The sequence below is a fragment of the Thamnophis sirtalis genome, unplaced genomic scaffold (assembly GCF_051295495.1).
Source record: "Thamnophis sirtalis isolate CommonGarterSnake01/CBP01778 unplaced genomic scaffold, rThaSir2_p1.2 scaffold_5, whole genome shotgun sequence".
In the NCBI taxonomy this organism is placed as follows: domain Eukaryota; kingdom Metazoa; phylum Chordata; class Lepidosauria; order Squamata; family Natricidae; genus Thamnophis; species Thamnophis sirtalis.
Window position 1 is genome coordinate 7,017,860 of NW_028261385.1, and position 15,089 is coordinate 7,032,948.

At 44.3% G+C, this 15,089-nt stretch overlaps 1 protein-coding gene across 1 annotated transcript in view; it reads left to right on the forward strand.

Annotated features, from left to right (window-relative positions):
• Nucleotides 1–15,089, forward strand: part of PIK3C3 (phosphatidylinositol 3-kinase catalytic subunit type 3) — a 137,480-nt gene that overhangs the window by 85,397 nt on the left and 36,994 nt on the right. The window contains 1 exon segment of the mRNA XM_087715273.1: nucleotides 4,939–5,107. Within this exon segment, the coding sequence (XP_087571399.1) occupies nucleotides 4,939–5,107 (169 nt within the window).

The window sequence follows — 15,089 nt, forward strand, 5'->3', positions numbered from 1 at the left end:
ACATGATAGCAGTGTTTCAATATCTCAGGGGCTGCCACAAAGAAGAGGGAGTCAAACTATTCTCCAAGGCACCTGAGGGTAGAACAAGAAACAATGGGTGGAAACTAACCAAGGAGAGAAGCAACTTAGAACTGAGGAGAAATTTCCTGACAGTTAGAACAATGAATCAGTGGAAAAACTTTCATCTAGAAGTTGTGAATGCTCCAACACTGGAAGTTTTTGAGAAGATGCTGTATAACCATTTGTCTGAAGTGGTGTAAGGTTTCCTGACTAGGCCGACTGAAATGGTATAGGATCTCCTGCTTGAGCAGGGGGTTGGGCTAGAAGACCTCCAAGGTCCCTTCCAACTCTGTTATTCTATTCTAAGATGCTGCACCATGAACAAGTTGGACTCACCAGAAGAAAACCATGTTTCACCTAACAACCATATTATTAACTTAAGAGCTGTAGAGATTCACATCACAACTGTGGCAAGAAAAGGTCGTAAACAGGGGCAAAACTGACTTTAACTCACTTAGTGTTGTGGCCCGCCAACTGCCAGCAGAGTTGGCGGTAGACTCGGACGATGAGGAGGTTCTGGAGTCTGGGGAAGGCTCTGATGGATGTTCAGCATCGGACACAGAGATAGAGCCAGGGCCATCCGGCATGTCCCAGCCACCGGAGAGGCAGCTGCCTTTGGAGGCTGAGATGAGTGAGGAGGAAGAACAGCTGGGCCCTGTGCCAGATGCCCGTATGCGCGGAACAGATAGGAGAGGTGGACAACGGAGGACAATGAGCCGGCTCGGGAAGCAAAAGAAACATGGGTGCTGACCGGCTCCTTCCTGGCTGGGGAATAAATAGGAGGAAAGGGGAGTGGCTGTCGTAGGAGACAACAGTTCATATTTCTGAAGATTTTGCTCATGGTGTTTCAAAGACTGCTCGCCAGATCTTAATTTGCAACCTTTCAGCTGGGAACTCACGGCCTGGCAATTATGGTAACAAGCTGATAAGGCCTATTGCTTCCGTTAACCCCTTCCAGGACTCTTGCCTGGACTTTCTGTTGGCGAATGCAGTTTATTCCCAAGGTGTAAATAAAGAGGGTATTTTTCTTTCTTCGCAGGGAGTCTGTTTCTTGTTTCTGGCCAGGTCAGAACAGCAACAGAATTTTAGACTCAATTGTCGTCCTCATTTGAGGATTCCTTGTACAGAAATAGCAAGAGACCGCCTGCTGCCAATCACCTCCACTAGACCGATTAGATCCTACAGATTAGGCCTCCTCCGAATTCCATCCGCTGGCCCAGTGCCGACTGGCGACCACCCGGAGGAGAGCCTTCTCTGTGGCTGCTCCGACCCTCTGGAACGAACTCCCCGTGGAGATTCGAACCCTCACCACCCTCCAGGCCTTCCGCAAAGCCCTTAAAACCTGGCTGTTCCGACAGGCCTGGGGCTAAAGAGCTGTTGCCCCCATCTCGAATGGTATGACTGCTGTGTGTTTTTAAATTATGTATTGTTATGTTTCCTCTTTTTATTTTCTGTCTGTATCCCCCTTCCCTGATTTGAATTGTGAGCCGCCCTGAGTCCCCTTCGGGGGGAAAAGAGCAGCATATAAATATAATAAAATCAATCAAATCAATCAATCAAGACAAACCTAAACCATATGAGTTATTGAATTCATCCTTGTGTCTCCTGTTGAGAATTTTCTTAAAAGGCCATCAGATCATTTCTGCTCTGTGGGATCCAACTTCCTATACCAGGATTGGCGAACCTTTTCGACACCGAGTGCCAAAAACGGGAGTATGAGCACGTGCCAGAAAACTGGAAGAGCAGCTGCTTGGTGCATCACTCTTCCGGTTTCTGGCACATGCATACATGCTGGCTGCCTGGTTTTCCTGTTTCTGGAAAACCACGCATGCGTACGGGAAGAGCAGCTGGCTGGTGTGCATGCACTTGTCAGAAACTGGAAGAATAGCCTCTGGGTGCACATGCGCATCGAGAAGATGATTTTCTGGTGCACATGAAAATCAGCTGGCTGGCGCACCAGAACCCAGAAGAGTTTTGTGTGCCCGGAGAAATGGCTCTATATGGTCCCTCTACCAACATATTTCATCCTGCATTCATCCATCTAACAGAAATTCCCAGCATTAATTGCACATGGTTTGATTTAAAGATCAGACTCCCACAAGAATCAACTCTGTAGCGCCATATGGAGCTGCCTTTGGGTTACTTCCCCTATCGCTCAAAAAAAAACAAAAAAAAACCTGTAAAGGATATTACTCATATAAAACACAACGCATAAAACAAAAACAAAACCGTTTCAAACCAGCAGGCTTTGATCTATGTTGTAAAATCACACCAGTTATTTAATTGCGAACATTTAAGGGAGATTCTTCTCACTGCTAATTTATGTTGAGCCTGTCCTCGTGATGAGTTTGGAGATCCATGCTTGTTTATATGTGCGGGGAGGGGAGGAAGGAAAACAACAGAGTAAGTCCTGAGACTGTAATTATACTTCTCATCCAGCTCGGGAATCAAAGAGCCATTAATTAATCTTAGGGACACATTTGCATATGTAACTGGTAGGGTAGATCTTGGGCACCCATACATTTCCAAAGCCAGATCAGCAAAGAACGAATGTCACAGATGAAGAGAAAAAGAAAAGAAAAAAAAAAAGCATTAAACAGAGCCTCCCTTCTTAATCCATCACTGGAGGCCTTTAATAGCAATAGCAATAGCAGTTAGACTTATATACCGCTTCATAGGATTTTCAGCCCTCTCTAAGCGGTTTACAGAGTCAGCATATTGCCCCCTCAGTCTGGGTCCTCATTTTACCCACCTCGGAAGGATGGAAGGCTGAGTCAACCTTGAGCCGGTGAGATTAGAACCGCTGAACTGCAGATAACAGTCAGCTGTAGTGGCCTTCAGTACTGCACCCTAACCACTGCGCTACCTCGGCTCTTTAAGAAGAGACTGGACAGCCATTTGTCCAGGATTTTATAAAAATGTCCTGTTTGAGCCGCGGGTTGGACTAGATGACCTCCGAGGTCCCTTCCAACCCTGTTATTCTGTTTCTACAGGTTTGCACACCGTGCTTAAGTAGATGCGATTGGAGAACTAACGTTACGTGAAATGTGCAAGGGGTGTCAAACTCAAAGCTTGTTGTTAAATCCGGCCCGTAGGACCGGCTGTGAATATCAAAGGTGCCTTTGCCGGCGAAAAGGGGCCGAAAACGTGGGTGGAAAACGTGGGCCGAAAACAGAAGCCGAAAACGGGCACCACATACAACCCGTTGTTGGCCTGCACGGCGACCAGCAGCACTCGGCTGGCCAGAAACGGGCCACATGGGAGCCTCCGGAAGCCTATTTTTGGCTGGCAGAGTGCTGCAGGAGACCATGGAGAGCAAAAACAAGTTGCTGGAGGCGGGGGGGGGCTGCGTGCGTCCCCACCGTGCCCCGTTTTGGGCACTAAAGTGCTGCAGGAGGTGTTTGTCCTGTCTCCCCAACCCTGCTCCCTGCTGCCTCCCCCTCTCCCACGGCCGGCTTACGGAGAAGAACTACAATGCTGATTCAGCCCTTGAAGATATCCAGTTTGACACCCCTGTTGTAGGAGGATTAGATGGCCTTGCATGTTCCTCTTGGGGGGAGGGGGTGTTGATAGGAGACCCACCCTGGTGTTGCAATCGCTCAGCTTTTGCAAACAAGCCCTGTTCCCCCACTGAGAATCTACAGGCAATTCTGCCGAAGTTATCATGGCCACACCGTGCCTTCCGCAGTGTTCTCTTTCTGCTTCCCAAAGAAAAGGAGAGAGCAGGAATGCTCCTTCTCATCCTGCTGTTGCATCAGCATGTGAAATTACATCAGATAACACACCAGACGGTGCATTCATCAAGTCTGGCATGCATTGCTTCCTCTGACTGACAATAGTATTCGCAAGCGAAGAATGGAATGGAATGGAATGGAATAGAAAATATGGAATGGAATGAATTAGAATTAGAATTAGAATTAGAATTAGAATTAGAATTAGAATTAGAATTAGAATTAGAATTAGAATTAGAATTAGAATTAGAATTAGAATTAGAATTAGAATTAGAATTAGAATAGAAAATATGGAATGGAATGGAATAGAATAGAAAAATATGGAATGGAATTAAATGGAATGGAATAGAATAGAAAATATGGAATGGAATGGAATTAAATGGAATAGAATAGAATAGAATAGAATAGAAAATATGGAATGGAATGAAATTAAATAGAATAGAATAGAAAATATGGAATGAAATGGAATTAAATGGAATGGAATGGAATAGAATAGAATAGAAAATATGGAGTGGAATGGAATTAGAATAGAATAGAATAGAATAAAAAATATGGAGTGGAATGGGATGGGATAGGATAGGATAGATTTAGAGAAAATAGGATGGAATGGAATAGAATAGAATATATTGAATGGAGTAGAATGGAATAGAATAGACTAGAATAGGAAATATGGAATGGAATGGGATGGGGTAGGATAGGATAGATAAAAAGATATGAAAAGATACATTTGTCATGAATCATAAGGTACAACACTTAATGATAGTCAGAGGGTACAAATAAGCAATCAGGAAACAATCAATATCAATTTAAATCATAAGGATACAAGCAACACAATTAGAGTCCTGCAGTCATAAGTGGGAGGAGATGGGGGATAGGAACGATGAGGAGACTAACAGTAATAGTAATCCAGCCTTAGTGAATGGTTTGGCAGTGGTGAAGTTGTGAGTGCTTCGTCACTTGAGGCAGAAGCAACTGACTGAAATGATATGAGGATTTCCTGCTTGAGCAGGGGGCTGGACTAGAAGACCTCCAAGGTCCCTTCCAACTCTTGTTATTCTGTTATCCTAAGTACTAAAGAGAGAGCAGAACCTCGTAAATTCCCTACCCGTCGTAACTCTAATCTTTTTTTCTGACATTCCCAATGCAGGCAAACTTTTCCACATCGATTTTGGCTACATTCTGGGACGTGACCCAAAGCCTCTTCCTCCACCCATGAAGCTGAATAAGGAAATGGTGGAAGGGATGGGAGGGACGCAGAGCGAACAGTACCAGGAGTTCCGCAAGCAATGCTACACGGCGTTCCTTCATCTGCGCAGGTTAGAATTTAATCGTGACCCGTCAAAACCGCGGAGGACAAAATCGCGCTCGACGAAAGCGCGCATTTGACGTCATCACAGCGCGATGAAAAAAAAATTAAAAATTGAAATAAAATTAAAATTAAAGCAAGCCGATTCACATAAAGGTAAGGGTTAGGTTTAGGATTAGGGTTAGGGTTAGGTTAAGGGTTAGGGTTAGGTTTAGAGCGTTAGGGTTACGTTTAGCGTTAGGTTAAGGGTTAGCGTTAGGTTTAGCGTTAGGTTAAGGGTTACGTTTAGGGTTAGATTTAGGGTTAGGTTTAGGGTTAGATTTAGGGTTAGGTTTAGGGTTAGGTTTAGGGTTAGGTTTGGGGGGGTTAGGGTAAGGTTTTCGCTTTATTTTTACATTTTTTGATCACAGCGCGATGTTTTCGTCACGCTGTGATGACGTCAAATGCGCGCTTTCGTCGAGCACGATTTTGTCCTCCGCGGTTTTGTGGTGGAACCGAATTTAATGACTAGAATTCTTTATTGGCCAAGTGTGATTGGCCACCCAATGAATTTGTCTTTGGTGTCTATGCTCTCAGTGTACGTAAGGAGAATAAAAAACACATTCATCAAGATTAAAAAGTGATAGCCAAGGTTACTAATAAGCTATCAAATCGTACTGGGAAACAAATAAAAACAATATAAGTTGAAAGATGCAAGCAACATGGTTATAGTCATAAGTGGGGAGAGATAGATCCTAGGAAGGAAGAGAAGAAGAATAGCAATACATTCTTGGTAAATTATTGACCAAGAATTGTGAGTTGTGAGAATTACCATATTTTTCAGACTATAAGACGCACCAGAGTATAACACGCACCATGATTTTGAAGAGTTAAATTAAAAAAAATATATAAGGTTTTGCACTCGGCAGGCCTCTCAAACCCTCTGCAAGCCTTGTTTTTCACAAAAAAACGCACCTAGAGCTTGCAGAGTGATCCTGGGGGCTGGGGGGGGGGGGAACGGCCCATTTTAGCTCTTTTCCCCTCCCCTCCCCAGGAGCACTTTGCAAGCCTCCCGAACCCTCTGCAAGTCCATTTTGCAAAGGGAGTGGTGTTTTGGCAGGCAAAAAAATGCTGTATTCGGTGTATAAGACGCACCCAGATTTTCACCCTCTTTTTTTTTTTTAGTATATTTTATTTTCATTTTCATACACTCACATGTATACCCCATACAGTATTAAACAGTAATTGCATCAATTCCTCTTGTCGACAATGCCCCAGAAAATAAAAGCCCAATATACTTCTTCCGTTCTCCATACACCTCTTTCTTCCACCACCCTCCAACTTTCTATCTTCCCTCCATCATCCCCCTCTACCACTCCTCTCTCCAGATCCGCTCCCCCCCCTTCCCTTTCGCCTTCCCCCCCACCCCACCCTCTCTCCCATCCCTCTCTACCCATCTTTCTTCTTTCCTACTCCTCCTCCCCTCGGTGTATTTCCACTATATGTTAATGTATTTGGCTTATCCTATTTTTAAAGAGAAAAATTAGAGAAAAACAGTATACATGTGAAGTCACATTGCATTGAGATCTAACACATCGTGTCTAGCCTAATGTATATCCCTCCCTCCCGACCCCCCGACCCCCCTCCTCCTCCCCCCCCCGACTTCCCAGAACCCGTACACGGTATAGATTTTTAACAAACACAGTCTAAAATCTATTGAGAAAAAAGAAATAAAGAAATTAGTAACATCTCTACCTTGATCTTAGCTTCTTCTTGCTAAGCTAACTTTAAACAATTTAAATCATTCCTGATCTTAAGCATAGGCTAACTGGAATTTGTTGGTCCGGTATTTATTTTGTATATAGTCAATCCATTTTTTCTAGTCTCGTTTATATCTCTCATTTGAGTGATCTTTAAGATATGCCGATATTTTAGCCATCTCGGCTAAATTTGTAACTTTCAATGTCCATTCTTGGATTGTAGGCAAGTCTTCCTTCTTCCAGTATTGCGCCACCAACAGTCTTGCTGCCGTTATTAGGTGCAGAATCAAGTTGGTCTCTACCACTTGCGGGAAAAAGATGTGACTTATACCCGAAGAATACGGTAGTTGTTTAGCAGAGTGATGGCATTCAGGGAAAAATTGTCCTTGTGTTCTTACATGCAGTGCCCTATAGCTTCGTTTTGAGGGTAGGAGTTGAAACAATTTATGTCCATGATGCGAGGGGTCTGTAGATATTTTCACAGCCCTCTTTTTGACTCGTGCAGTGTGCAGGTCCTCCATGGAAGGCAGGCTGGTAGCCATTGTTTTTTCTGCAGTTCTATTTATCCGTTGAAGTCTCTGACTGTCTTGTTGGGTTGCAGAGCCAAACCAGACAGTTATGGAGGTGCAGATGACGGACTCAATCATTCCTCTGTAGAAGAGAATCAGCAGCTCTTTGGGCAGTTTGAGGTTTTGTGGCTAGATAACCTGTAACCCATTGGGTCATTCTTTCAGAGATATTTCCTTGCCAGTTTTCTCACTGCCTTCAGCAATGGCAGAAGTTTAATCAATTGCCTGGACTGAAAAACCTGGGCTCCATTCAGAGATGATGTCCGTCCATCGTGTTCGATGAGGACTTGAACATCTAATGGGTTGTGGGCTGTCCACGATGTGTCCTCAGGTGGCTGGTAAGGCCCGTGGCATGACAAAACCGGGGTAGACTAAAGCACGCCCGACGACAGCGTGTACGTGATGTCATCAGCAGAGCGACGAAAAAAATTAAAAATAAATTAAATTAAAATAAAATAAAATTAAAGCAAGCCGATTCACATAAAGGTAAGGGTTAGGGTTAGGTTTAGGTTTAGGGTTAGGGTTAGGGTTAGGGTTAGGGTTAGGGTTAGGGTTAGGTTAAGGGTTAGGGTTAGGGTTAGGTTTAGGGTTACGTTAAGCATTAGGGTTAGGTTTAGGGTTAGGTTAAGGGTTAGCGTTAGGTTTAGTGTTAGATTAAGGGTTAGGTTTAGGGTTAGGTTTAGGGTTAGGTTAAGGGTTAGGCTTATGGTTAGGGTTATGTTTAGGGTTAGGTTTGGGAGGGTTAGGGTAAGGTTTTCGCGTTAATTTTAACTTTACCGCTCACAGCGTGATGTTTTTGTCGCGCTGTGATGACGTCAGGTACACGCTTTCGTCGAGCGCGCTTTAGTCTACCGCGGTTTTGTGGTGGAACCGGTAAGGCCTATACGGGCACGAAATGTTCTGCCTCCTCTCGGGCAGGCATGCGTGGGCACCATTGTTGCAGCATTTGCAGCTCTGGCTTTGCAGAGTGCTCGCTTCTCTTGTGCTGTGGTTGTCCTTTTGTCCTCAGATGTCTGGCAGATGTCTTGGTGGATCAGCGTGCGCCATGTCGATCGAATCTTGTGCCAGGGTTTCCCAGGAGGTGGTGTCGATATCCAGGGACTTGAAGGAGGCTTTCAATGTCTCTTTGTATCACTTCCTTTGTCCCCGGTGCGATCGCTTTCCTTGAGGCAGCTCACCGTTGTTCTAGGCTTCCCCAGCAGCACGAAGCCGAGTCCTCACCCCAATAAACCCCTTTTATTTAATTTACAGTGAATTCCTCTCCAGCAAAGTCTTTCCTCTCCCGCAGTCTTTCAAGATAGTTCACAATTAATGACTTTTATCAGCCTTGGAGAGTGGCCAGGCTGATATCTTTCAGATGCCGCAATACTTGATAAGAATGCAGGAAGGAACTAATTGTCTCCTGCAAACTCCACTCCCCTTTCGCTCCTCTTTTATTCTCTATGGGAGGGGCCATTCACCGTCCACCTGTGGCCTTACTTCCAAGTCGACCCGTGTTCTTTAGCCGTTCCCTTCGTCTGGCAGCTCTGTGCATGCGCACACTGGGAAGAGGCGCATGTGTACATCAAGAACAGGCTCTAGCTGCTCTTCTGCCCCACTGATGTCTGACTCTGAAGGCAGCTGATAACTGTCAGACGGTCCTTGCTCCCTGGCAGCAGATTCGCACAGTGAGGAGGTTGGGGAGGAAGATGGGCCAGTCCTGGAGTCTGGGGAAGGCTCGGGCGAGGGCTCTGCGTTGGAGGCAGAGAGGGGGCCAAGGCCATCTGGTAATTATTTGCTGCCTCCGGAGTCTGACATCAGCGAGGCAGAAGAACAGTGGGAGCCTGTTTGTCCGTATGCGCAGAGCTGCCAGAAGGCAAAAACAATTAAGGAAACAGGGGCGACTTGGGAGTAAGGCTTGGAGATGATTGGCCTCTCCCACAAGACATAAAAGAGGACGAACAGTTTGTGAGTTTGCAGGAAGCAATTAGTTCATCTGATCAGTGCAAGCTTCAAAAAGTTCTGTTTGACTCTGTGCTAAGTTCGGCCTTGCTCTGCACGTGGCAATCACATCTCTGGCAGCCTTTTAAGGGAGATAAGGTGGGTGTTTATCAACCTTCCCCTGAAAGACTGCGGCAACTCGAGCAGACATCTGTCAGAATCTTCACAGACTGTTTGCGGGCTGTGAATAGCAATAGTTAGACTTATATACCGCTTCATAGGGCTTTCAGCCCTCTCTAAGCGGTTTACAGAGTCAGCATATTGCCCCCAACAATCCAGGTCCTCATTTTACCCACCTCAGAAGGATGGAAGGCCGAGTCAACCCTGAGCCTAGTGGGATTTGAACAGCCGAACTGCTGAACTGCAGTCAGCTGAAGTAGCCTGCAGTGCTGCATTTAACCACTGCGCCACCTCGGCAATTCACAGCCGTATAAATAAAAGAGGGTTTTTCGGGACTAAGATTGTGATTTACGCTTTATCCGGAAGCCTAGATCAGGACGATTTGCTCCATGTATCCGAGAGTCGGAGACAAATTCCAATAGACAGTAAGAGGAACAGGTTAAAAAGCATGTGGGATCTTAACATTTGCAGCCTGATTGCCTTTGAAATATGACCGCTAACGTAAGACATGCTGGCGAGCCCGTCTTTCTCTTCTGCTTGCCTGAACTGAGAGGGAATGGAAATGGCTAAGACATCTTTATGGGAGCTTTATGATGTATGGGGAATAAAATGCACGAAAGTGGGGAATATTAACGAAAATAAAGGGAAGGAAATATGCTTCGAAGGCACGCTCACTGAATTCACTTGAACCAGGGGGAGGGGAGCTGGCTTGGGGTTGGTGGGAGGAAAGAAACAAGAGAAGCAAATGCCGATGTGTCCTCGATTTACGACCGCAAATGGAGTCCAAAATTTCTGTTGTTAAGTGAGTTTTGACACCCGTTTTACAAACTTTCTTGCCACCGTTGTTAAGTACAGAATACAGAAAAGAATACGGAATAACAGAGTGGGAAGGGACCTCGGAGGTCTTCTAGTCCAATCCCCTGCTTAGGCAGGAAACCTACACCCCCGTGATGGCAAACCTATGTGGCACGCGGAGCCATTTCTAAGGGCACGTGAGGCGTTGCCCTGTCAGCTCCAACACACATGCGCGTGCTGGCCAGCTGATTTCGGCCTTGATTTTTGGCCGTTTTTCACCCTCCGGAGGCTTCAGGAGGCTTCCCTGAAGCCTCCGGAGGGCGGGAAATGGCCCAATGCGCAAACTGGAAGTGGTAAAACAGTTTACGGTCTCTGGGGTGGGGGTGGGGAGGCCGTTTCCACCTGCCCAGGCTTCTCGAAAGCCTCTGGAATGGTGTATGGCAGTGGTGGCTAACTTTTTTGCCATCGCGCATCAAAAGCGGGGAGGGAGGGCAGGGGGAGTCTGGGGGTGTGTGCATAGAATTATGGGTGTGGGCATGCACGCGCACAACCGCCCCCCCATCGCTCTCCCCGCATTTGGCACCCAATGACAAAAAGGTTAGCCTTCACTGCGATACAATATTTGAGACAAATGGTTATCCTATCTCTTCCAAAAACTTCCAGTGTTGGGGCATTCACAACTTCTTGTGGCAGGCTGTTCCACTGGTTAATTGTTCTCCCAGGAAATTCCTCCTCAGTTCTAAGTTGCTTCTCTCCTTGATCAGTTTCCACCCATTGCTTCTTGTCCTGCCCTCAGGTGTTTACTAGAATAACTTGACTCTGTCTTCTGTCACTTTTTGTCCAAGTTGTTATACAACACAATACAATTGCAGAGTTGGAAGGGACCTTGGAGGTCTTCTAGTCCAACCCCCTGCCTAGGCAGGAAACCCTATACCGTTTCAGAGAAATGGCTATCCAACATCATCTTAAAGACTTCCAGTGTTGGAGCTTTCACAACTTCTGGAGGCATTGTTCAGTTAGTGACACAGGTTGTTAAATGAATCTGGCTCCCCCCACCTTGAGTTTTCCCGTCAGGAGGTCACCAAAGGGGATTGCGTGACCCAGGGGACGCTGGGTCACCATCATAAATATGAGCCGGTGCAAAATATGGTGGATTATTCAAAATATTCTTAAAAAAAGGATAAAGTTCACTCCTCAGTTGTTCTTGTTAGGTATAATTACAGATTGTACAGTTATAGAGACTAATTTGATTCTGAATTTAACAACGGCAGCAAGGCTGTTGGTGGCGCAGTACTGGAAGAAGGAAGAATTGCCTACTATTCAAGAATGGACGTTAAAAGCAATAAACTTAGCAGAGATGGCCAAAATATCAGCATACCGCAAGGACCATTCAGATGAGAAATACAAGCTTGAATGGAGAAAGTTGATTGACTATATTCAAAATAAATATCGGACTAAGAAATTTCAATTAGCTTATGAATGAATGAACAAGGAACATTACCTAAAGTTAGCTTAATAAAAGGGGAGTTAAAGTACAAGAGAAGGTAGGATGCTAATGTTAGTTAGCTTATGTTAGTTAATGTTAATGTTAATATTTAATAAATTTATATGCCGCCCAATCCCGAAGGACTCCGGGCAGCTTACATAAAAACAATTTAAAAGAATACTAAAAAAAATTAAAATAGAAAGACAAGGCAAATTAAAAAGACACAACATGCACTCAACCTTAGTGGGGCTGGACCTCATTGAAGAGGTCAGCAGCCCCAGGCCTGCCGGAAAAGCCAGGTCTTAATAGACTTTCGGAAGGCCGCGAGAGTAGGGAGGGTCCGGATCTCTGGGGGGTAGATCGTTCCATAGGGCCGGGGCAGCTACAGAGAAGGCCCTCCCCCGAGGAGCCGCCAGACGACATTGTCTAGTCAACGGCACCCGGAGAAGGCCCGCCCTGTGCGATCTTATCGGACACTGGGAGGTATATGTGTATGATTGTTAAATGTTTATACCCTGTATTTTGCTCTGGGAAATTAGAGGGAGGGAGGGTTGGAGGGGGGGTAGGGTTGGGGCAGGGGGAGGGAAGGGGAAGGGGAAACATTTGTAAAATCTATTAAAACTCTTTAATAAAAAGAATGTAAGGGAATTAGGTTTATTGGGGAAAAAAATATTCATCGCAATTGAATATACGCTGTACAATGAAAGTGAGGTATTTAGTTATATTAGATGGAAAATCTGTGATTGTAAATGTAATTGAGGATATGGATGCAAAAATACTGGTAACCAAACGACATGCTGTATGTAATGGATGATAATTTTTTTATGTTGTTTTTTTATATTTAAAAATAAAAGAAAAAAATGAAAATAAAGAAATAAAAATAATAATAATAATAATAATAAAAATAAAAATAAAGAAATAAAAATAAAGAAATAAAAATAAATAAATAAATAATAAATAATAAATAATGAATAATGAATAATGAATAATGAATAATGAATAATGAATAATGAATAATGAATAATGAATAATGAATAATGAATAATGAATAATGAATAATGAATAATGAATAATGAATAATAAATAATAAATAAACAATAAATAAATAAATGATAGATAGATAGATAGATGATAGATAGATAGATAGATAGATAGATAGATAGATAGATAGATAGATAGATAGATAGATAGATAGATAAATATGAGCCGGTGCCAAGAGTCAGAATTTTGATCACGGGATCAAGAGATTGGAACTGTGGAAAAGTCTTTTTTTTCCCCAGTGCTGTTGTAACTTTGAACCATCACTAAATGGACTGTCGTAAGTCAAGGACTACCTGTTCTTGACCCGAAGTCCCCAGTGGATTGGATGGTTGTGAAACATGTATAGTATTCCTCAAAGTTACGAACATTCATTTAGTGATCAAAGTTACAACTGCACCAAAAAAAAAAGGTGACTTATTATTGTGTTTCATGCTTAACGAGAGTTGTAGCATCCCTAATGGTCACATGATCAAGGCTCAGGGGCTTGGCAACTGGCTCATAATTTATGAAGTCCCCCGGTCCATAACTGAGCCCCAAATTTCTATTGCTAAAACGAGACAGTCGACAGGGGAGTTTTGCCCCGTTTTATGACCTTTCTTGCTAGGGTTGTTAAGTGAATCACCATGGTTGTTAAGTTAGCAACGTGAATCTGGCTTCCCCTTTGCTTGCCATAAGGTCGCAAAAAGTGATCACGTGACACTGCAACTGTCATAAATACGAGTCAAGAGTCTGAATTTTGATGATATGACCAGGGGGAGGCTGCAGCGCTGAGAATTGGTGCCATTGTAACTTTGGTCACTATATGAACTGTTGCTCCTGTATTTGCATAACTACAGATCACCATCTGTTTTTAACGGCCCCGTAATCCCTTGCTGGGTGGAGTCTGGGCAACTGAATGGAGCTGAGTGTTTTACTGGCTGGATGCCACTCCTGTTGCCAATGCAGAATTATATTCAGCAGATATATTCTCATCGTGCCCAGAGAGACAAACATCTGCCTCTACCTAGGATTGAACTCACAGCCTCCTGATTGTGAGGCCAGGGCTCTACCTCTAGGCCACCGCGCCATTCATTGGCATAACTACAGATGTACTGTAGAGTTAGCGGGAAGCGATTTAATCCCTCTCCCATCTTAGCAAACTTTTCTTGCTTCCTTGCCTCTTTGACAATGAGGAATGCAGCCCCTCCCTTCTGGGAATCCAGACTCCATTCCACCCCACTCTGAGTTTTCATACACCATTCCAGCTTTGGAGTAACAATTGAACACTTTCTGCTGCTAAAATACCTATATTTTACGTATTTAAATACTCTTGACATTCTCCTCCCCAATTTTATTTTAAGTGAACCCATGCAGGTAGTCCTCGACTTACAGCAGTTCACTTAGTGACCATGCAAAGTTACAACATCGTTGACAAAAAGGGACTAATGGCCATTTTTCACATTTGTGACCGTTGCCGCCTCTGCCTGATCGTGTGATCAATGTTCACACGCTTGGCAATGGGTTCATATTTATGACGGTCGCAGTGTCTCGGTCACGTGACCCCCTCCCCCCTTTATAACCTTCTGACAAGCAAACTCCACGGGGAAGACAGATTCACTTAACGACCATGTTTCTAACTTAACAGCTCCCGTGATTTCCCTTAACAACTCTGGCCAGAAAACAGGGGCAAAACTCAGCTTAACCCATGTTTCGCTTAGCAGCAAAAAGTTTGGGCTTGATTGTGGTCGTAAATCGAGGACTACCTGTATTCCATTGCAATGATAAAATAGCAGCTGCACACACACACCCCACACACACACAAAAAAAAACACCCAACCCCAAAATTTAGAAATGAGGTTGAAATGTTCCTATGCGAACAGAAGATGGCATATGTCGTCTATAAATGCTACGAATCCTTCTGCCAGGATACCAGGGGGCCGGATAAAGCTTCCAATAAATTATTGCAGGCTGGAAGAAAGACTAAATGCTTATTTTTCTCAAGCACAACCTGAGGAGATGCATAAAAATCCTTAAGTGTGCATACAGAAAAAAAATTAAAGAGAGGAAGTGCTTAGCACACGCAGCAAAGAACAAAAAGGAGCAACAAGAACGATTAGGAAGCTGGAGGATAAAACATAAGAAGGACCGTTGCAGGAACTGGGCATGTCTGGTTTGATGAAAAGAAGGACTAGGGGAGACATGATAGCTGTCTTCCTATATTTGAGGGGCTGCTGCAAAGATGGGGGCGGTGTCAAAGTATTTTTCAAAGCACCCAAAGGCAAG